This window comes from Labeo rohita, chromosome 11 (genome assembly GCF_022985175.1).
Source record: "Labeo rohita strain BAU-BD-2019 chromosome 11, IGBB_LRoh.1.0, whole genome shotgun sequence".
Classification (NCBI taxonomy): Eukaryota; Metazoa; Chordata; class Actinopteri; order Cypriniformes; family Cyprinidae; genus Labeo; species Labeo rohita.
In genome coordinates, this window is record NC_066879.1 from 25,275,478 (window position 1) to 25,299,323 (window position 23,846).

Sequence of the window (23,846 nt, forward strand, 5' to 3'; positions counted from 1 at the left end):
GCTTTGTCAAACTGCCCCTTGATACAAATGTAATTTGTGACCCTGGACCACAAAACCAGTCTTAAGTCGCTGGGGTTTATTTAATAGCCAAAAATACATTGTATGGGTCAAAATTATAGATTTATCTTTTATGCCAAAAATCATTAGGAAATTAAGTAAAGATCATGTACCATGAAGATATGTTGTAAAATTCCTACTGTAAATGTATGAAAACTTAATTTTTGATTAGTCATATACATTGTTAAGAACATTATCTGAAGAACTTTAAAGGTGATTTTCTCAATATTTTGATTTTTTTGCACCCTCAGATTCCTGATTTTTAAATAGTTGTATCTCGGCCAAATATTGTCCTATCCTAACAAACTATACATCAATGAAACGCTTATTTATCCAGCTTTCCGTGTGATGCATAAATCTCAATTTTGAAAAAATGACCCTTATGACTGGTTTTGTGATCCAGGGTCACATTTTTGTTAAAAATCTATAAAACTCTAGACATTTTTCATTCTTTCTTTATAGTTTATGTCGTTTTCCCCCACTCTACAATAATTGTTTAAACACAATTGTGTGGTTTGTAAATAAACATTTTAACACGCACATTTTCAATAAATTGTTTTAATGCATATTTTATTGTATCGCGTTCGCCACTACATTTTAAGAATGACCCTATAATAATTGCATTTATGTATTTGGCAGTGCTTTTATCCAAAGCAACTCTCCTTAACATGTTCAAAGGTGTTTTTGCATGGGTTTAAATAATAGTTCCTATTTTAGCAAGATAACAAAATTGGTTTTATGTAGGCGATAAAGTAAGACGGTATTCAGCTTCAATGTAAATTCCTGAGCGCAGGAGGAGCGCAGTCACTGGTAGAATTCCACTAAGGGGGGCGTTACTTCAAGAAAATAGAAGCCCTGTGTTCATTCATTCGAGGTTAACTTACAAATCCCTCTTTTCTTCGAACGCAAAAAGAATTTTATCGTGCATATTTGTGGATACATTTCACACAAAGTGTGATAGAAAAAGAACGTCCAACAATAAACTTAAACTTACGTCGCCATCTTTAGTGTGGGACAATAAGCCCTTAATATATAAAGTGTAAAAATTCTGTATAAATTGTCTGAATAGTTTAGCAGACCTCAGATGCATATCTATAAGGTATAATCATTATAAAATAATTGCTTAAGAAATGCAGGATTGCATATCTGAACTGTAAGCGAGTGTTTTACAAAGCGCTCTAGAGAGGGACGTGGTAATTCAGCCATATTTGTTACGGGTGGCTGCAGGAGCGGCCGTACATTGTCAAGAACATGGCGGCTTCCAGGCAGGCATGAGAGTGGATACTTCTTAACGGATTTGGATGAACCAGGGCTATCGTTTCAAAAACAGACCATCAAAACAGTTCCTCGGATACTGCAACACGAATCTCGTACGTATGGCTTTTGACGAAGAGAATGCGTTGAGGCGAAATGTGTATTTTTTGATGGCGAACATAAACTTAGCCGCCATTTTTCTTGTGGGAGCTGCTAGTGGGCTGATTTGACGACAAGATGGCTGCTTACACCGGGGCGGCATGAATTAAATAAAAACCAGCCTGTTTGTAGTTTTCGCTTGGAGGAGACTTTCGCGGACATATCTTCTCATAGTATGTATCTGGATGTATTTGCGCTTACGTATTTATGTGTGGATCCTTAGGTGAAATGAGGCTAGATGCCTGTTTTAGCTGCGCTGCTGGTAACCGCATTCCGCTGCATGAATTTATGCACGTCCAAAAGTCTCGCTTAAATGCCTAGACCGCTTGGAAACTGCAGCGCTCGGGCGATGGTTTTGTTTTGCATTGCACTGGAGGAAAAATGCACGCTTAAAATGTAGTATTGTTGCTATTTTGAGTGGCTGACAAGATGGCGACTCCCAGAGAGGCATGAAAATAGCCTTCTGCAGCAAATGGGGACTGGGTTTCGAGTGTTAGTCTCTGATTTCATATCTTTGTCTACATTTGCGGCATTTTGCGGATGGGGTTTTGAATGCTACTCACTTGGTAGTTGGTAGATAGTTTGTTTACGTACACTTGCTATTTAGTTGACAGAAATTAATTGTTTTTATTTGCCGCTCCGCCATTTTTCAGACTGGCGGAGGCTTGTTTCAAGATGGCGACTTCCATGGGTTGATACTCTTTCTGCATCAGGGACATTTAACTGCATAATGTAATTTCGAGATATGACTTTTTTTTCTAAACTAGAACGTGGTGCTGTGTGGCTTTTGGTATATAAAATGATCGACGCTCAACTACGTGCACGCTGTATTTTGGACTAGCTGGCCGGCTTTTAGCTCGTCTGTAAGCGCCAAAATGGCGGCACTCCTGAATTAATCTGAATAAACTTCTGAATAACCCAGTGTTTGGGATTTCGATGGTACCGCTGTAATGTTATAACAATGCATATCTATATTCAGAACGTGTTATTTAATACATACTCGTCTAATTTGTTATACAGTCGCTGATTTGAGTTCACAGAACTGTTATGTTATAGGCTAAGAGTCGCTGAAGTGCATTCGCTTTTTCCTCAGTAAAAGGACATGACGTCCCCCGGTTCCGTTGTGCCTGGAACCACCGGAGCTCCACTGCAGCCGCGATGGAAGCGGGTTCTGGGATGGTCCGGGCCGGTACCCCGACCGAGACACGGGCACAGAGCCGTAGCCATCAAGGAGCTGATGGTCGTTTTCGGCGGAGGAAACGAAGGAATCGTTGACGAGTTGCACGTTTATAATACAGGTAAGTGAAATGTTTTATCTGATGAACGTCATGCGTACAAACCACATAATGTGCTCCAGGTGTTTACCTTGTCACTACACTTTCATTATTATATTTGATGAAGAACCGACTTTGCTTGAGGTGACAGTCGTAAATGCATCACGGAGAAAACTAGAACTGCTTATTATATTAGATACGTTAAAAGTATCCGTATATAAAACAGCCTGTGAGTTCATTGCAACGTTTGACGCAGTCGCAGCTAGACTATTCTGAAAAGAAAAAGGCGCCAGAAAACAAAAATGGACGTTGACCGTCGCCGCGTCACGCGCACGCCCCCTCCTGCACGTGCACCAGTGCGCCTTTCTGTTATCTTTCTGCGAGTACTGTGGCTGTTTAGCCCACAATGACATTAGTAGTATTGTGGAAATTAAGCTGCACTAGACTAGACCATAATTTGCTAGTAGGTATTTCCAGAAATGTTATGATATTGACACGCTACCGGTCAAAAGTTTTTGATTTTTAGATTTTTTATGTTTTTAAATAAGTTGTTCTGCTCACCAATCCTGCGATTATTTGGTCCACAGTACAGCAAAAGCTGTAATATTTTTGCTATTCAAAATAACTGCTTTCTATCTGAATATGTTTTAAAATGTAATTTATTCCTGTGATTAAAGCTACATTTTCAGCATCATTACTGTAGTTTTCAGTGTCACGTGATCCTTCAGAAATCGTGCTGATTTGCTGTTCAAGAATCCTTTTATTATTATTAATATTTAAAACAGTTGACTACATTTTTGTTTTAGGATTCTTTGATGAATAGAAAGATCCAAAGATCAGGATTTATCTGAAATAAAAAGCTTTTGTAATATTACGCACTATACCATTCAAAGAAGAAATTATAGAAATGAGTACTTTTATTTAGCAAAGATGCTTTAAATTGATCAAAAGTGATGATAAAGACATTTTTCATGTTACAACAGTTTTCTATTTCAGATAAATGCTGTACTTCTGAAATTCTACTCAGCTGTTGTCAACATAATAATAATAATAAATGTTTTTTGACTGGAGTAATGATGCTAAACATTCAGCTTTGAAATCACAGAAATGAATTACATGTAGATAATAGTTTTTTTTAATGTATTGTAAAAATACTTCAAAGGCTTACTGTTTTTGCTGTACTTCGGAGTAAATTTCTCTTCCTGTTTTTGAGATCTAAAGCTGCAGTCACACTAGACTTCGATGTTACACTCGGTGGTGCCTTTTTTTTTTTAAAAAAACACAAACTCATTATATTAAATACAAAATGCAAAAAACGAAAATACAGTCTACTGTCTTGCAGTGCTGCAAACCTGTAGCTCTAAAGCCAGCACAAAATAAGTTACGCGCAACCTATTTTCTAAATGCATGTTATAGATTCTAATTTATCTGTGCATATTTTATTTTTAAGATGTTTTGTCCTCATAAATCAAAAGTCTTCCACAGATCACATTAATCAAAGCGTCTGTTGTTAAAGCAAGTCAACACCCTGCATTTTTTCTTTCAATAATCTGTTCTTGGATGTACATCACAATATGGAAGAAAAGATCTGTTGCTACTTTAGTTTTTCTTTTGTTTCACCTAAGACATCATGATGTGATATATTGTTCTTCTGTTGGTCATGTCCTCTCTTGTCTTTGGCTTTTGTCCTACTCTCCATTTTGTTATTTTGATGATTAGAAAGTGCTTTTTATTGACACTGGCCTTACCTCCAGATTGGCTTAAAAACTGCAGGAGAGCTTTATTGCAAGCCATCTACACATTATCACTGAGATATTGACTTAATAACGAAACATTTTTTCCTTTTTCAGCAACAAACCAGTGGTTCATACCAGCTGTTCGTGGAGACATTCCTCCAGGCTGTGCAGCTTATGGATTTGTATGTGACGGCACACGTCTATTAGTGTTTGGTGGAATGGTGGAGTATGGAAAGTACAGCAATGACCTTTATGAATTACAGGTAAGAAGTAGTTTATTAAAATCTCTCTGGTGTGTGACTAAAGGGTTGAATACACTAGACATCTTTTGCCGAGATTTGCAGTCTGACGTAGCCAATACTAGTTAGCTTCGGACTTTGGTTCCATCAAGTCGGATGATATCGTTTGATATTTTGAGCCGTCTTTTAGAGCACACATTGTTTTATTTGTAATGTATCCAGGCAACGGGGTGCATGTTTCTGTGTGAGTTTGTATTTGGAACAACATAGAAGTGTGGTAGTATGTGACTCTTAGTCATTTAGTGTGTAATACCCAGTTTTTCCTCTGTATTGGTTACATATTCAGCAAATGTATGATGCCTTGTGTTTTTAAAACCTCTTCCTGTGGTTACTGTTATCAGGCAAGCAGATGGGAATGGAAAAAATTGAAACCAAAAGCCCCTAAAAATGGAGCGCCACCATGCCCTCGCCTGGGCCACAGTTTTTCTCTTGTGGGCAACAAGTGCTACCTTTTTGGGGGGCTTGCCAATGACAGTGAAGACCCCAAGAACAACATTCCCAGGTATTCCTATCATATAATAATGTTGTCAGTACATAAATGTGTTTTTGCTCCATAGTTCATAGTCTGACTTATGTGTGCTTCCAGATATTTGAATGACCTTTATACCCTCGAGCTGCGTCCGGGCTCTAACGTTGTGGGCTGGGATATACCAGTCACATATGGAGTACTGCCTCCTCCAAGAGAGAGCCACACTGCTGTAGTTTATACAGAAAAAACTACTAAGAAGTCCCGTCTTGTTATATACGGAGGAATGAGTGGTTGCCGTTTGGGAGATCTTTGGACGTTAGATATTGGTAAGAAGGTTATTTTTTTTTTTTTTTTTTTTTTTTTTTTTAGGTATTTTTGCATTTTTCTTGAAAGGACAGTGGAGATATGACAGGAAGAGAGAGGGGGGATAGGGTCGGGAAAGGTCCACAAGGCAGGACTCGAACTCGGGACTCCCAAAGCGCATCTGCACCATATTTCGGCACACTGCCCACAAGGCTATCTCTGTTTTTAATGTGGTGTTTGTCAGGCATGGTCATTAATTCAACCAATCAATTGAGTTAAGCAATAATTAGGCCATTCTTTGCTTTACAGATACACTGACCTGGAACAAGCCTGCAATAAGCGGCGCAGCTCCCCTCCCCCGTAGCCTCCACTCAGCCACCACTATTACAAACAAGTGAGTTTCAGTGTAATCTAGAATTGCATCATCTCAGGCATTCCCTCAATGCACACAATGGCATTGCTGACCTTTAATACCTTTGTCTGTAGAATGTATGTTTTTGGTGGCTGGGTCCCCTTGGTGATGGATGATGTGAAGGTGGCCACGCATGAGAAGGAATGGAAGTGTACAAACACACTGGCCTGCCTGAACTTGGGTATGTTTTTGCTAAAATACATGTAGTATTAAAAAAATCTTTCTTTTAATTAGGGATGTTCATTTTAACTGGTTAACTGTTAACAGTCAGAAATAATTTTGACTGATTAATACAATCAGGTAAATGGTTTAAAATGTCATTTAATTTTTTTTCAGTATGTTTTAAAAGTTTTAAAGTGTTTGCTGGATGGTTAAAATAAAATAGTTGCATTTTTTAGAGAAAAAAAGGTAAATTGCGTAGACCTATAACATTAAGTTGCTTTTTATTATTACATTCAGAAATAGACCTGATGTTGACATTAGGCTGTTTTAGTTCCCCTCGATCCACAAAAAAATCCTTTCAATTTAACAGTATTCAGAAAAGGACAAGAATGAAACATATATAAGAAGCTAGGCTATATAAACGACAAGCCAAATAAATTCATTTAGGCTAAAGCGAAACTAACGTTGGGTCTGTCATACGACACGCATCCAAATGTTTCCGTGTTTGAGATGTATTTGCAATTCCAATATGTTATGTAAACCATGGTTTTGTACTTCACTCGCATTCCAATATCCATATAAAACAAATTGTTTGGCATAATATCACGGCATGATCACTTCAGATAATTTAAACTAAATGGTTTGCTTTTATTTATGTGCATCCACAATAAAAAACACATCTTTGTGCTTCTGTAAAATAAAAACTATACATATGCATACGTTTTCAGACGTCTTCCTTTCACGCAGCACAAAAATGAACCAAAACTCTGCATATATATCTACTTGTTGCAGTTTTTCGTTCATTTTAAGTAAGTAAAATATTTATCCTGTAGGCATTTTCATTAATATTATATATATATTAGCCTAGCTTTATGTTTTTCTCCGTTCGCAGAACCACTGCTGGTGCGTGATGTGAAGTGTCAATGTGAATCCTCATGTTCTGTTGTTTGCTGCATTTTGCACATGTAAAATGAATCCCTGCAAAGCAAATTTTGGTATTTTTAGTGGGTCATAGATGCTTATCCTTTCTAATTAAATTAAATTCTGATTTAAAATAATCTTGTCGGGTAATGGTTAATAATCGGTTAACAAGCGTCGGCTGTCGGTTAAGAAAAATAACCAAAATTAACATCCCCACTTTTAATTATAAAATAAAAAAAACTTTTTAAATTAAGTCCCTTATGCTCACAGAGGCTGCATTTAATTGATCAGAAATGCAGTGAAAACAGTCTTGTAGTAAAATGTGATTTAAAATAACTGCTTTCTATTTTAATATATTTTATTTCTGTGAAGGCAAAGCTGAATATTGAGCAGTAATTACTTCAGTCTTTAAAGTCACATCATCCTTCAGAAATCATTCTAATATGCTGATTTGGTGCTCAAGAAACATTTATTTTCGATGATGCAACGAGTGCTGCTTAATGTTTTTGTGGAAACTATGATGCATTCTTACTGAATACAAGTATGAATTTCCTTCAGATTAAAAAAAAAAAACGTACTAACCCCAAACTTTTGAATGGTACTGTATAGCAGTACTTCAATACTGAAATGTAAAAAAAAAAAAATTACAAAGTGCGTATTATTGACTTAGTACTTATGGTCTTTGTGATAAATGCAGCCAGATACTGTTGGGATAGTTCACCCAAAAATAAAAATTCTGTCATTAATTATTCGCCCACATGTTGTTCCAAACCTGTAAGACCTTCATTCATCTTCAGAACACAAATTAAGATATAAAAAAAAAAAAATCTAAGAGCTTTCTGACCCTGCATAGACAGCAATGCAACTGACACATTCAAGGCCCAGAAAGGTAGTAAGGGCATCATTAAAATAGTCCATGTGACAGCATCTGTTCAACGGTAGTTTTATGAAGCTGCGAGAGTACTTTTTGTCCTTACTACCTTTCTGGGCCTTGAACGTTGTTGATATAAATGTAACCAATCTAACACAGGACTTTAGGATTGAGCCCAACAGCAGATCTTGATTGCAGTCTTATTACACCATATCCATGAAATTTTAAAAATGAGTTTCACTTTCTTTTTAGACTCCTTGTCATGGGAGACCGTTTTGATGGACACTTTGGAAGACAACATACCACGTGCACGCGCAGGACATTGCGCTGTTGCTATTAACAACAGACTTTATGTTTGGAGTGGACGTGATGGGTACCGCAAAGCTTGGAACAATCAGGTGTGCTGCAAAGACCTGTGGTACCTGGAGACAGGTAAGTGCATGAAGTATAGAGCATTTCTGAAAGTGCATAATATCCAAATGCATAAAATGTTAGTACTTTTGCTTCGGTTAATTGTATTGAACCATGCAATTTGACAATTTGCAGAACGACCTAATCCTCCTTCGCGGGTGCAGCTTGTCCGGGCCAACACAAATTCTTTAGAGGTTAGCTGGGGAGCAGTGTCTACAGCAGACATGTACCTGCTTCAGCTTCAGAAATATGATATCCCATCAGCCACTGCTGCCACATCACCAGCTCTCAATGCAGCTCCCTCCCTCCCTGGAAACTCGCCTAAGAGTCCAGCACCTGCTGCTGCAGCTCCATCTGCTCAGAGTCTGCCACAAAGTGGCATCACCCTCGTGCCCCAGGCTGCTTCTCCCACAGCCTCAATCCTGCCCAGCACACCTGCAAGTCCTGTGGCTGCCTCAACAGCACGTGGCCCAGGTACCGATTTGTTAAACTGTTAATAGCTCTGTAATGTTTTGTTTACTGCCTTTTTAACATTCTTTATGTGAATGTTTGAGTTGACCATCTTTCATTTTATATTTTAGCTATTTTGAAAGTCGCAGCCCCTCAGTCAGGCACCGGGACGTCGATTGTCACTGTGCGGCAGGCCACCCAGGCTGGAAAATCCCCAGTCACTGTGACATCACTTCCTGCAGGTGTTCGCATGGTAGTGCCAACACAGACCACTCAAGGAACGGTATGAAGCAAGAAAGTAAAGCTAGAATCTATAAGACTGTTGATGTCTCAAATTGTTTTAATTAAATGTGTGCTTTTTTTTTTCCCCCTTTTCTTTTTTTTTTAGCCCATTGGCAGCAGCCCTCAGATGAGTGGGATGGCAGCTTTGGCCGCAGCTGCTGCAGCCACACAGAAAATCCCTCCTTCCCCTGGAGCCACTGTTCTCAATGTGCCGGCTGGGGCCACAATTGTTAAAACGGTAGCTGTGACACCTGGGGCCACCACTCTCCCCACCACAGTTAAAGTGGCATCACCTGTCATGGTAATTATCTTAAGATTGTCACTGTGTCTAATTCGTCATATTGCCTCTTGCCCTTGGGCTTTATTTTTCTTGTTCAACCTATTTTGGTAACACTTGAATTAAAAAACCTTTAGTCTAAACTAACTGGAGTTTGCTGAAATCAAAACTTGCGTTATATTTATGTGGCAAGTTATGTTGTGATCTTGGCCAGCACTAGTCTCACAATTCATACTTATTTTGTCGTAGGTAAGCAACCCTGCCACTCGCATGCTAAAGACTGCGGCTGCACAGGTGGCCACTCCTACAGTGTCCAGTCCCACCACAGCTGCTCGGCCCATCATCACTGTGCACAAGTCTGGCACAGTTACTGTAGCCCAACAGGCTCAGGTCGTGACTACAGTGGTGGGTGGAGTCACCAAGACCATCACTCTTGTCAAGAGCCCACTTTCCATGGGAGGAAACCTGGTACGGTGTTTTATATTTTGGCATAGGAAAAATGAGGGAAAAAAAGGTAATCTGGATGTAGTTTTATCTATCTATCTTAAATCTTTTCTTTTTAGATCTCCAACTTGGGCAAGGTGGTGTCAGTGGTACAGACCAAACCAGTGCAGACAGCTGCTGTGACTGGACAGGCCTCCTCCAACCCAGTGACTCAAATTATACAGGTACATTAAACCTATAGTATAACTTTGTTTTTGTTTTGTTTTTCTCAGACACTCACATTACAATTTGAAATAATCTCAATTTTATCATCGTTCTTATTCTACAGACAAAGGGTCCCCTCCCACCTGGCACCATTCTGAAGCTGGTAACGTCTGCAGATGGAAAACCAACCACCATAATTACCACCAGTCAAGCAGGAGGCACAGGAAACAAGCCCACTATCTTGGGCATCAGTGGCATGTCCCCCACTACCACCAAACCAGGCACCACCACTATTATTAAAACAATTCCCATGTCTGCTCTACAGCAGGGAGCTGCAGGTAAAGAAATAAGCAAAACTGTAGAAGTTATTAATACTATCAAGAAATTATTTTTTCCCCCTTTGATTTACACAGAGGTTGTTGTTATTAATGTATGTAATTATCTTTAACAGCAACAAATGTTATAATGAGCATGATAATATTAACGTGTATATTTGTTGTATTTGTGTATCTTTTAAAGGATTATTTCACTTCCAGAATAGAAAATTCTTGATAATTTACTCACCCCCATGTCATCCAAGATTTTCATGTCTTTCTACAGTCGAAAATAAATTAATTTACATTAAAATTGCAGTTTCAGTGCAGCTTTAAAGGGCTCTACACGATCCCAGCCAAGGAATAAGTGTCTTATCTAGTGAAGCGATCAGTTATTTTCTAAATAAATAAATAAATAAAAAATTGAAATTTATATACTTTTTAACCACAAATGCTCGTCTCGCACTAGTGCTCCGATCCGCATTTACGACTTTATGCATGACGTAATGAAGTTGAAAAGGTCACGCGTGGTTTGTTGCTCATTTGTATACTTCGGTTCGAAAAGGTAGGGTGGGAAGAAAAATCTAATTTATAAATCTAATTAATAAATGTAAATCTAATTTTCTCCTCCAACTTTAAAATTGTCCGACATCGTTGTTTTACCTTTTTTTTTTTTTTTTTTTTTTTTTTTTTTTTTTTTTTTTTGTGTGTGTGTGTGAAGGGTGTTAGACTTTCTTTGCACGTTCGATTTGTAAACACTGGGTCGGTGCTTTAGCCTACGTCACATGTGACCTTTCCAACGTGAGTACGTAATGCGAAGTTAAGCTAGTGCAAGATGAGCATTTGTGGTTAAAAAGTATATACATTTTCATTTTTTATTTTTTTTTTTTTTTTTTTTTTTTTTTTTGAAAATGGACAATCGTTTCGCTAGATAGGACCCTTATTCCTCGGCTGGGATTGTGTAAAGCCCCTTTGAAGCTGCATCAAAACTGCAGTTTGGACCTTGAACCCGTTTAGTCACATTAAAGTCCACTATATGGAGAAAAATCACAGAATGTTTTCATCAAAAACCTTAATTTCCTTTTGACTGAAGAACGGAAGACATGGAAATCTTGGATGACATGGAGCTAAATTTTCAGGACATTTTTATACTGGAAGTGAACTAATCCTTTGAACAATACTTATTAAATACATTCAATTTATATTTGCGTAAAATTAGAGTAATATTTCTGGTAAGCATATTTTATTGGATTGTACCATTTTTTTTTTTTTATGTAAACAATGGTTTTTTTAGAGGCGTGTTTAACTGATTTGTTTAAAAATGTATCACCTGAATGTATTTTAAATTTTTTGTCTGAAACGTCTTTTAGAACTTTATACCTTGTGTACTTTATTTAGAGATCACCATGAAAATAGCCTTGATGCTGGCATGGTGTTAAAAAGTTTTAAATATTTCTGGTGGCTTCATTTGGACTTAAAGAGTGTCTGTTTTCTCTTGTAGGTGTGACTAGTAGTACAGGGGTGAAGAGCCCTATTACCATTATCACCACAAAGGTGATGACATCTGGAACAGGAACTCCTGGCAAAATCATTACAGCAGTGCCTAAGATTGGTACAGCAGCTGGTCAGCAAGGCCTAACACAGGTATTGTGGTTCAGAATATCTGGTATGAAATGAAAGACATGATGCTGTTGAAGCAGTTCAAGGCCTGTTTTCTTACATGGGTTGTGTTTTCTCAAGGTTCTTCTGAAGGGAGCTCCTGGTCAGCCTGGAACTATCCTTCGCACTGTGCCGATGGGAGGAGTGCGTCTCGTGTCTCCAGTATCTGGGGTCAAGCCAACTGTAACCACGTTGGTTGTGAAGGGAACAACTGGTGAGGATATGAACCTATTAAATGCAAAAGTTAATGTTGATTGTTAATGCGCCTCTGTGCCATATGTAATTCATTAACCTCTATTGTCAGTGATTGAAGTATTTCCCTCTCGTTGTGTCTGTTCTCCTTCCAAGGTGTGACAACTCTTGGCACAGTCACAGGAACAGTTTCTACCAGCTTAGCTGGAGGAAGTTTAGCCAGTGCCAACGCCACCCTGGCAACTCCCATCACCACTCTGGGGACAATTGCCACCCTCTCCAGCCAGGTCATTAATGCTACCGCTGTGTCGGCTGCTCAGAGCAACCTGACCACTGTCAGCTCCACCATGCAGGTTAGAACCAGATGTTTTTTTTTTTTCTTTTCTTTTTTTTGTTTATAATTTCCCTTTATAAACCACTTTTTATATAGCTTGTGTAGTTGTCAACTGGTATGTCTTATTTAATGTCTGATATGAATCTGGTTAACAGCAATAATATTCACAGGTTATTTATAAAAATAATTTTAGAAAATTGTAATTATGTATGCTATTGTTTGGTGCCCGAAAAGTTTTATTGGTTTTAAAAGAGGTCTCTTATACTCAACAAGGCGGCATTTATTTAATCAAAAATACTGTAAAAATGTTAATATTAGGAAATATTTAAATTTAAGAGCTTGTATTTTGATATATTAAAATATTAAAAAAAAACTTTTATTCCTGTGATGGCAAAGCTGAATTTTCAGCATCATTACTCCAGTCTTCAGTGTCACATGACCTTTCATAATCATTGTAATATACTGATTTGCTGCTCAAAAAAACACTATCAGTGTTAAAAACAGTTAATATTTTTGTGGGAACTGTGATACATTGCTTCAGTTATTTGAATAGAAAGTTCAAAAGCACTTTTTTTCATTCATTTATTTGAAATGTATTTTTTATTGGAAATATATCTTTTATTAGATTATAAGTGTCTTTCTGTCAGTTTAACATGTCCTCGCTCAATAAAATTACTAGTTTCTTAAAAAAAAAAACATACTGAACACAAATCTTTGAACGGTAGTGTAATTAAGTATGTAATAAAATGATTGAAACTACACTACCAGTCAAAAGGTTTTTAACATTTTGTAACAGAAAATTTAGAATTTTTTACTATTTAAAATAACTGTTTTCTATTTGAATATATTTTAAAATATAATTTATTCTTGTGATTTTAAAGCTGAATTTTTAGCATCATTACTCCAGGCACATGATCCTTCAGAAATCATTCTTGAGCAATATTCAGATTAGCTGCTCAAAAAACTTATTATTATTATTATTATTATTATTATTATTATTATTATTATGTTGAAAACAGCCAAATAGATTTTCTTCCAGGTTTTTTTTAATGAACAGAAAGTTCAGAAGCATTTATCTGAAATAGAAATCGTAATAATACCCCCCAAATATGACTGCTTTTGCTGTATTTTGGATCAAATAAATGCAGGCTTGGTGACCAGAAGAGACTTCTTTACATAACACAAAAAAAATCATACTGTTCAAAAACTTTTGACTGGTAGTGTATATTGTATAATGATATAAATTGACACAAAATTGTATTTAAAATGAACAGAGTTTCACACAGTGTTTACTTAATTTATTGAAAAATATAACTAAATCTGTAGTCACTAATCTTGTCGTCCTTTCTTAAGCCCACCCAGGTGACTCTCATAACTACACCCAGTGGTGTGGAGGCTCAGCCTGGCCAAGATCTGCCTGTATCCATCCTGGCCTCTCCCACCTCTGAGCAGCCCACCTCTACTGAGTCTGGTGCAGGCGACGCTTCTGGCAGTGTTACTTTAGTGTGCTCCAACCCACCCTGTGAGACTCACGAGACGGGTACCACCAACACGGCCACCACAGCGACAGCAAATATGGGCGCTGGACCAGCTGGCACAGTACAGAGAGTGTGTTCCAACCCGCCATGCGAAACGCATGAAACTGGTACAACAAACACCGCCACCACAGCATCTGCCAACATGGGCGCTGTACAGAGGGTCTGCTCAAACCCACCATGCGAAACCCACGAAACGGGCACCACCAATACAGCAACCACAGCATCTGCAAATATGGGCACTGCGCCTGCTGGCACTGTCCAGAGGGTGTGCTCCAACCCACCCTGTGAGACCCACGAAACGGGCACCACCAATACAGCAACCACAGCTTCATCCAACATGGGCGGAAATCAAACGGGAACGGTGCAGAGGGTCTGCTCAAACCCACCATGTGAGACCCATGAAACGGGCACCACCAACACAGCAACCACAGCATCTTCAAATATGGGCATTGCTCCTGCTGGCACTGTCCAGAGGGTGTGTTCCAACCCACCCTGTGAGACCCACGAGACGGGCACCACCAACACGGCAACTACGGCTTCATCTAACATGGGCGGAAATCAAGCGGGAACGGTGCAGAGGGTCTGCTCAAACCCACCATGCGAGACTCATGAAACGGGCACGACAAACACCGCAACGACTGCGACCTGCAGTATGGAGACAGATGAGGGAACAGGTACTTTCCCACAGATATAAATCTGTACATTTATAATAGGGGTGGGAATTGCAGGCTACCTCACTATGTTTAACGCGCACTTGTAATATCTGAGGGAGAGCATGGGTGCTAATACAGTGGCTGGAAATCTGTATCCTTTATCCTTCGATTCCTCATCTTCATAGAGAACGCAGCTCATGGTTGCTCAGAGCGCTTTGGAAAGGTGGTGAAAATGTTTTTTCATGCAACGATTTCCATGCATTTTTAGATGCTGGGAGCAGGGAAATCTATTTAGAGCACCATTTTTTTAATTAAATAAAATATTGATATTTGCCGCCAGATATCGATTCTCGTATTGCATGGAGGAGGGCGATGAGATATCGCCATATCGATATTTTGTCCCAAACCTAATACCCTAACCCTTTATAATATTTACTAACCATGGGTCTTATTTGCTAATAATTGTGAATTCTTTTAATTTACACACACAAGAATGGAAAAAATTCCACCTAATTCATAAGAAGTGCATCTGCACATTACATTTTTTCTTAACCTCGTTCTAATATTAATTAGAGCCATGTGAAATCCATTTGATCCTTTTTTATTTATTTATTTATTTATTTTTTTCCCCCAAAATTCCATTTGAATTTTTCTAGCCTGTTTTAATGGTTAAATTAAGTTTTATTAATCAAAATCATGTCTGATAATTCAAATCATGAAAAGTACAATATTAAATAGCAATTTATGAAAGGTTTAACAAATTCAGTTTTCCATTAATCTTCTGGATTTGAACGGTTTTATTAAATATTAATAATAATATCTAATTAATTAATTTTTATTTTTTAAAAAAGTTTAGATTTAAATTAAATTTATTTTGTTCTTCCAGAAATATTGTGGGGTGTGTTTACATTTTTCTGCCAAGTAAATTCTGGTAAATTTTTCTGCTAAATGTTCCTTTAAAAATGTTTTAAAAAATAATTAGTAGTGGTACTATCATTACATTAAATATTTCTGTCACGGTTGAACTTTCTCAATTCAAACATTTATTTTAACAGGTTACTGTGAAGACATTAAAGTTTCTGTTTGTATGTGATATGACCATAGTTTTGCTCAAAAGAAGTGGTAAAATGCTCAGGAAGTGACTCAGAGCAGTTCTAGAGATTGTTCATGTACTCGTATATGGAGGCGGCAGAGGCTGAAAACACGACGAGCGCTTCAGTATAGGTGTAGTAAACGAAATGTGCATCTATGCCATTTATTCCCGCAGAGACAAGCAGAAAATGCCTATTTTTGTGGCTTTTTATCCGTTCAAAACTTAGCAAATTCTGTGAGATTCCACATTATATAGTAAGTTCCATTTTTATGACTGGATTCCATGATTCTGTTTGTGATTTCTGCATCGTGGAAATCATAGGGCCCTAATAAATGAATGTGTGGTATTTTAAAAGAATGACTATGTGCCTGAGGCTAGTATACATAAGAATGGTTATTGAAGAAGACCCAAAATTGTTATTTTTTTTATTTTATTTTTTTTATTATTATTTCTTGCCATTTGTCCTTATGTCTATTAAATGTTGATGTTAACAATTTCTTTTGTACATTCAGCCCAACAGAGTAGTGAGGCTTCAGAATCTACCACCAGTACGGAAGGCCTGCCGTCCACTGCAGCACCACAGAGCAGAGCCATTACCATAGTCACACAAGCCACACCTCTACCAGGACCAGCTGTTCCGGTGAGTGGCCTGTATTTTGAGAGAGAAACCCTAATTTGTGATTAGCATGATATTGAATTAAAAAAAAAATGTCTGGTAATGCTTTGTATCCTTTGGGAACTTATGCACACCATTATGGAGCCTGAATGCGAGTGGAGCACTTGTGAAATGGTAGTTAAAAAGTAAGAGGGATTTATAACATCGGAAGTGTTTCTTTCCCTGTTCTTTTCCTGCAGTCGATCTCTTCAATCACGGAGTCATCCTCAGAGGCCGGAGCTGAACCAGTTGTTATGGAGAGCTCGGAGGCAGAGTCTTTGCAGACAGAAGGCCAGGCTGAAGCGGAGGCAGTCGCCATGCAGGCAGAGTTCCAGACAGCGGCAGTAGCAGTAGCTATGCCCAGTGACTTCCAGGCAGAGGCTGCGGCCTTGCCAAGTGACTTCCAGGGAGAAGCCGTAGCAGTAGCTATGCAGGCACAGAGCCAGGCGGAGGAAGGGGCAGTTCCCATGGAGCATGACGCTTCTAGCATGGCAGAAACGGCTCAGGAGCAGCTACCGACAGCAGAGGTACAGTCAGTTGCATTCCAACTGTGCAATTTTCAGTTGTTTTTGCAAATTAAGACCAATATTTACTTGAGTTTGTAATTTTTGCTTCCATGTATTCATTTAGTGATTTTCTTTGAAAACTATTAATCTTTTTTCTAGAGACAAATTTTGCATAGGGTCTCATGAAATCAGTTTAATTTTTTTACCAGTTTCCATTGTATTTTTTTTCCAAATTCTGTTATTTCAGTTAAAAATTTTCTGGATTCTTTTTTTCACCATCTCAATGTTTAGTTAAATTGCATTAATCAAAAAGCATGTGTAATTAACTAAAATCATGAAACTTACACAATTTAACACATTTTTTTGTTGAATAAAATTACTTTAAGGCCCTATGAAATGCATTTTCGTTTTTCTCTCAGATTTATTTTTTTTACAAAATTCTGGTTATGAATTTTCTGAATTCCATTTGAATGGTTTCATTAAATTTTAATAATCAAAAGCATCTCTAAATAATAGAATTTAAAAAAGCAATTGATTTAAAAAAAAAAAAAAAAAAAAAGTTAATATGTATAAAAGTATGTGTATATGTATGTATGTATTTATGTGTGTATGTGTGTATATGTATGTGTGTGTACACACACACACACATACATACATACATATACACACATACACACATAAATACATACATACATATACACATACTTTTATACATATTAACTTTTTTTTTTTTTTAAATCAATTGCTTTTATATATATATTATTTAGAAATATATTACTTAATGTAATAATAGAACTGCTGTCACAGTTTCAAATCTATAACTTGTTCTTACCAAGTTATAACTAAAAATACTAAACTAAAAGTTGAAAAAGTTAGAAAAAAAAGTTAAAAAGTTGCTAAAATATTACCAAATATATTGATATAGTTTTATATATATATATAATGTGTAAAAATATGTTATATTGTGTGTGTTTGTGTGATTTTAGTTAATTATAGATAGATAGATAGATAGATATAGAGAGAGAGAGAGAGATAAAAATAATTTTAAAAAAAAAAAATGTAGGTGTCAATTATCCAACGTGAGTCAAAGTTCAGACTCCTGGTTTAAATGTTTTGTTTTTTATTATAATTTTTTAATTATATTTCATAGATGGAGGGTGTAGAGGCTGCATCAGCATCACAAGCCGAGGCGTTGACATTGCCACCAGAGCTGATGTCAGATGGGCAACCCACAACGCTGATGGTGACAGGACTGACCCCAGAGGAGCTGGCCGTCACGGCAGCCGCAGAGGCAGCGGCCCAGGCCGCAGCGACAGAAGAGGCCCAGGCCCTCGCCATTCAGGCTGTACTACAAGCAGCACAGCAAGCTGTTATGAGTGAGTCACCATTATGTATCTGCAAAATTCCAACCTGTGACCTGCATATGTTCATGTTTGGTCCAAAGCTTGCAATAATTCATTTTGTGTCTGTCTCCTCTAACAGGTTCAGGTGATGCCGGAGGAGACGACCAGCAAACCCACACCATACCCATCGTTCTGACCCAGCAGGAACTAGCGGCTTTGGTTCAGCAGCAACAGCAGCTCCAGGCAGCCCAGCAGCAAGCTGCTGCCCAGGCCGCATTACCCACCGAGGGCTTGGCTCCGGCTGACAGCCTAAATGATCCATCCTCAGAAAGCAATGGACACAATGAGATTGCCGCTGCCACAACTACAGTAGTCGGACTGCTGCCTAGCACTTCAGCAGAGAGTATGTGTAAAGTTTAATTCCACTTTTCAATAGTATTGATTATGTTAGTTGTTTTCAACCATCACTGCTACTGTATTGACAATAGACAATGGCCTTTTTGGCCAATGCAAAACCTGCTTACAGATAAAAAGTCATATTTATTTAAAAAAAAAAAAAAAAAATTATTTTTATTAATCCTGTTCCCTTTGTAGCCTTGGCTCCATCCAGCACATTAGCACCTGCAGTAGTTGCTAGTCCAGCTAAGATGCAGGCGGCTGCAGCTCTGACTGAAGTGGCCAATGGTATCGAGGCTGCGGTAAGTTTCATAAGTACAGTCACAATAATATGCACTGAAATGAGTTTGAGATATGTTTTAAAGTCCTCTTTTCTGTTCTTCCCCACAGAAGCAAAACCCTCCCACTGTTACCATCAAACCTCAAGTGAAGAAAGAAAACCAGTGGTTTGATGTTGGCATTGTCAAAGTGACCAATATGGTTGTAACGCATTTCTACATGCCTGCAGATGACTCAGCTTATGTTGAGGTGAGCCACAATGACATTCTACTTCAAACTATATTTTAAGATCTTGCGCCATTGCTTGTTTATAAAAGAAAGTGTAATGACAGAACTGGTGTATTATGTTGCAGGATGATTCTGGCACAATCCCAGACTACAGCCAGATGAAGAGGGTGGACCTTCAGCCCGGGACGGCCTACAAATTCCGTGTGGCGGGTATAAACACGTGTGGCCGTGGAACCTTTTCTGAAATATCTGCTTTCAAGACCTGTTTACCGGGCTTCCCAGGAGCACCATGTGCCATAAAAATCAGCAAGGTAGACCTCCAATCTTAATTTGCACTTCATTACTACTTGTTACAGATGTTGTTATAATAAATAGAATGTCGTAAAATGTTTTTTGTTTAATAGGAATTAAGCCTTAAGTAATCTTTGTAAAACAAAATTTTGACACGTGTCTTTTTTTTTTTTTTTTTTTTTTTTTTAAACAGTAAAAACAGTAATATTGTAACTTTTTTTTTTTTTATTGTTTATATGTAAAATTTGGAAATATTATTTATATTATATTTTATATCTTAAAAATGTTTAAGATATAAATATTAAAAGCTTAACTATGTTGTATTTAAGTGTTTAAATGTTTAAATATTTAAGTATTTAAATTTTAAATTTAAATATTTAACAATGTTTTATTTATATATCTAAGATCTTAACACACACACACACACACACACACACACACGTGTCTGGTTTATTATCCTTGTGGGGACTCTCCATAGGCGCAATGGTTTGTATACTGTCCACACTGTATTTTCTATCCCCTTACCCTAACCCTACCCCTAAACCTAACCCTTACAGAAAACTTTCTGCATTTGTACTTTCTCAAAAAAACTCATTCTGTATGATTTATAAGCTTTTGTACCCATGGGGACCTCAAGCCGGTCCCCACAATGTCAGGTTTTTCTAATGTCAGGTTTTTCAATTTCAGGTTTTTCTATCCTTGTGGGGACATTTGGTCCCCACAATGTAGTAAAAACAAGTACACACACACACACACACACACACACGTTTGTTTTTGTGAATTGTGGGGACTTTCCATAGGCTTCTATAGTTTTTATACTGACAAAACGATATTGTCTATCCCCTAACCCAACTCTAACCCTAAGCCTACCCCTTACAGAAAACATGTTTGCATCGGTACATTTTCAGATAAACACCGTTTACTATTTTTAATAATTTTTTAACATGTCAATGTCAAAAATGTCAAAAATCAATGACACAATGTCAAAATTTTCAGGTTTTACTATCCTTGTGGGGACATTTGGTCCCCACAATGTAGCAAAAACAAGTACACACACACACACACGCACACACACTAGTATAACTAGTAGTACAGAGGAAGGAATGATCGCATTCACTTGCGTTCCGCACTGCTGTTTGCGTTTACACTGTACAGGTCTGTGAGGCATTACGGCTCTGACACGGCCTCCGGAGCTGATCGCGGCCACCCTAGTCAATGTTTGTGTTTATACCAGCACGTTTCTGAACCATCCCAGAAGCAGCTCTCTGAGGCATTTATACAGAGATCTGTCATGTCAAATCAAAGACCATCAAAACGCCATGTACCGTTGGAATTTCCTGGGCGGGGGGGAAATGCTGTACATGCGTACTGAACTTAAAGACCCATACCGAAAATTTTTTGGTAGACCAATTAGAATTAATAAATTGTTACACCCATATAACCACATCCTCTTTTTCTCTCCTCAGAGTCCAGACGGTGCCCACCTTACATGGGAGCCTCCGTCCGTGACATCAGGAAAGATCACGGAGTACTCTGTGTATTTGGCCATCCAAAGCAGCCAGACCACCGAGGCGAAACCCTCGGCCCCAGCCCAGCTTGCCTTCATGCGTGTTTACTGTGGGCCAAACCCCTCCTGCCTGGTCCAGTCCTCCAGCCTGTCCAACGCCCACATAGACTACACCACCAAACCCGCCATCATCTTCCGCATCGCTGCACGCAACGAGAAAGGTTATGGCCCAGCTACACAAGTGCGATGGCTGCAAGGTAAAGATTTTTCTTTGGTTGAGAAAATGTTTGTGTTTCAGGCAGTGACAAGGTAGATTTTTACCATTGCTTTTTGTCTTTTACTTTATAGAGTCTAACAAAGATGGCCTTTCTGCAAAGCCTGCCCCAAAAAGAGCAGTTTCTTCACCAGATACGTGAGTGGCTGTGTCTTCAGTATTACAAAAGTGCATTTGATTGGAAATACAGAAAAACAGTAAAAATGTGAAATGTTATAACAATTTTAGATTTATAAATGTCGCTATAAAGATTTAATTTAAAGAGATAGTTTACCCAAAAATGAAAATTGTCATTAATTACTCACCCCATGCACAAACAGTATTCACGTAGCTTCAGAACATTACGACTGAACCACTGATGTCACATGGACTATTTTAATGATGTCCTTATTACCTTTCTGGGCCTTAAATGTGTCAGTTGCATTGCTGTCTATGCAGGGTCAGAAACAGGACTCTACGCTTACTTTTCTCTTAACTTTAAAATATTAGGAGCACATTTTATTCAATAATCAAAAAATCTGATAAAACAATTAGCCTTCCCACTACAAGGTGATATTTGACTCCTTAAAGTGATTTACAGGGGAAATTTTGTTTTTACCTTTGTAATGGCATTTTTCTAACTTTATTGAAAGTATGTAATCTTTTATGACAAATTTTTATAATTATATATTTTTTAAGCTTTTTAAAAATTCCAATAAAAACAACAGAATAAGAAGAAAGAATAAGTTACCAATCAAATGAAATCAGTATTAATAAAATTAATTTGGTGGCACAGAAGGACATAAAAGTGGCTTGTAGGTGTATTTTTATAAGTTTAATGAGGCTCAGAGGTGGCATGAGTGCAAATTCATAAACTGGTGTTGAGATTTTAAATATAACATTTTGAATACAGAAATATTAAATAACTGAAAAGATACTTTAAAAATGAAACTAAAACTGCCAGTAGGTGGCAGCAAGTCACTGATTTAATTACTGAATCATTAATTTGATTCATTCGAACAGCTGATTCATTCAGTAATAAAGCAAGTGACTCTTTACGAATGGGAAATTGAATTCTGACTCACTAGCTTAGTTTAAAAAAAAAAAAGTTTATTCATAAACTAAACAACGCTGTTTGAATAGAGATGTGAAGTATAGAGAAGTCATTCGTGACTTGTTTCAGACTATTTTTGACGACGAAATGGAGCAAAATTAGGCAATAGTGTTGTAGTCAGACAATGTAAGTCACTTAATATTAACTTCTTGTTTAACTGTTGTATTAAATCAGTATCTCATTTACTGCCATTAAAAGCTGTCACTCATCTTAGTTCATCGCCATCTCACAAAGTTCCATTACAATCAGCGAAACTCTCTACACTGAACAGCGAATCTCTTATTTATGTTCTCTCTACACTTTATGAAAGGATTCATGAGATATATCTGTGATACATTACACTACGTTGCAAAAACGCATAGAAATCTTTGAAGCTCCCAACAGCGAAAACACAAATATGCTGATTGGGTCACTCACACATGGTGCTCCTAAATATTTTTTCATAGTTGCACCGTAGTGCCCTGAGAAATCTCTTGGATTTCATCAGAAATATCTTAAATTGTGTTCTAAAGATAAACGAAGATCTTACAGGTTTGAAACGACATAAGGGTGAGTAATTACTGACAGAATCTTTATTTTTGGGTGAACAATCCCTAAAAAAAAGACTGTTGCTAAAATTTTTAGTAGTAGTAGAATTATGGTTGAGTGTTAAAATCTGTACGTTTTATTACAGGAAAGGGATTGGTCAGAAGAAAGCAAGAATGGACCAGTGAGCCCCTCTCTCCGTTCGTCCTCCAAGACCAGAAAGACTTACACTACTCCTAACTCTCCATCCGGATTCAACACATCTTCAACTATAACCATCCATCAAAACAGCACAAAATCAGCAAGGAAATAGTGTTTAAGTATACAGTTTCTAGGGAAAGCTTTTTTTCTTGTTAATAGTATGAATGGAGAAAAGCACATTGCATATTTTTGAGTATTTTTCAACATACTTTGAGTGGGAGAAGAAAAAAAAAATGCTTTTTTTCCATTGTAGAGTCTTCCTTTCTGCTCTTCCCTATTTCTTTCAATACATGTATCTTGCTTCAAACACCATTTTTAAGATATTTGTAATGTTTGTTCTGTCAGCTGGGCTCAAATGAAGTAGCTCTCGTTTCTGCGACGGACTTCAGTGTGAAGTTTTAGCTCACGTTAAATGTGTGGACACGACAGAGGATTTCTGATTGGAGATGAGTGATGTCATTTTCATGTGAGGGGAAGAAACGGAAACGGGGGGGGAAACAAACCAAGCACTTGTCCTCAGACAAGAGGAGGGGATATTTTTCACTTGAATGGCTCGGTGAAATAAGATCTGCTTAAGGAAATCATTCTGGACTCCAGCCTCTTGGTGCACTTGAGCAGAAATAGAGGCAGAACTGCAGATAAAAAAAGTGGCCATGGAAGTACATTGCCCGCAGGACAGTGACTTTGCTAGGACTGAGATTTGCCATACAAACAAAAAACTGAAAACTAAAAAAAAAAAAAAAGGAAAAAAAAATTCAAAACTTAAAAAATTAGCAAGCG

The 23,846-nt window shown here is 37.6% G+C and overlaps 1 protein-coding gene across 3 annotated transcripts; it reads left to right on the forward strand.

Annotated features, from left to right (window-relative positions):
• Positions 1-1,266: 1,266 nt before the first annotated feature.
• hcfc1a (host cell factor C1a) lies at positions 1,267-23,839 on the forward strand. Of its 3 annotated transcripts, none has more exons than XM_051123122.1 (28): positions 1,267-1,427; positions 2,564-2,768; positions 4,595-4,743; positions 5,121-5,281; positions 5,366-5,574; positions 5,861-5,945; positions 6,038-6,144; positions 8,170-8,349; positions 8,464-8,802; positions 8,910-9,061; positions 9,167-9,361; positions 9,587-9,805; positions 9,901-10,005; positions 10,110-10,323; positions 11,801-11,943; positions 12,040-12,172; positions 12,307-12,503; positions 13,838-14,696; positions 16,281-16,408; positions 16,624-16,950; positions 18,080-18,305; positions 18,412-18,675; positions 18,867-18,970; positions 19,059-19,196; positions 19,301-19,486; positions 20,933-21,230; positions 21,322-21,385; positions 23,014-23,839. In XM_051123122.1, the coding sequence occupies exons 2-28, from the start codon at positions 2,573-2,575 to the stop codon at positions 23,051-23,053; spliced, it is 5,418 nt and encodes a 1,805-aa protein (XP_050979079.1). In that variant the 5' UTR covers positions 1,267-1,427; positions 2,564-2,572; the 3' UTR covers positions 23,054-23,839. The 3 variants fall into 3 exon arrangements, with proteins under 3 accessions (XP_050979079.1, XP_050979080.1, XP_050979081.1); XM_051123123.1 differs by lacking the exon at positions 1,267-1,427 and adding an exon at positions 1,511-1,643; XM_051123124.1 differs by lacking the exon at positions 1,267-1,427 and adding an exon at positions 2,113-2,202.
• The last annotated feature ends 7 nt before the right edge of the window (positions 23,840-23,846 follow it).

Bases quoted from the DNA above. Each gene is read 5' to 3' on its own strand.
- hcfc1a (XM_051123122.1), top strand. From the start codon at position 2,573: ATGACGTCCCCCGGTTCCGTTGTGCCTGGAACCACCGGAGCTCCACTG. The intron at 18,971-19,058 runs GTAAGTTTCATA...TCTTCCCCACAG, and splicing joins CCAATGGTATCGAGGCTGCG to AAGCAAAACCCTCCCACTGT. The intron at 21,386-23,013 runs GTGAGTGGCTGT...GTTTTATTACAG, and splicing joins GCAGTTTCTTCACCAGATAC to GAAAGGGATTGGTCAGAAGA.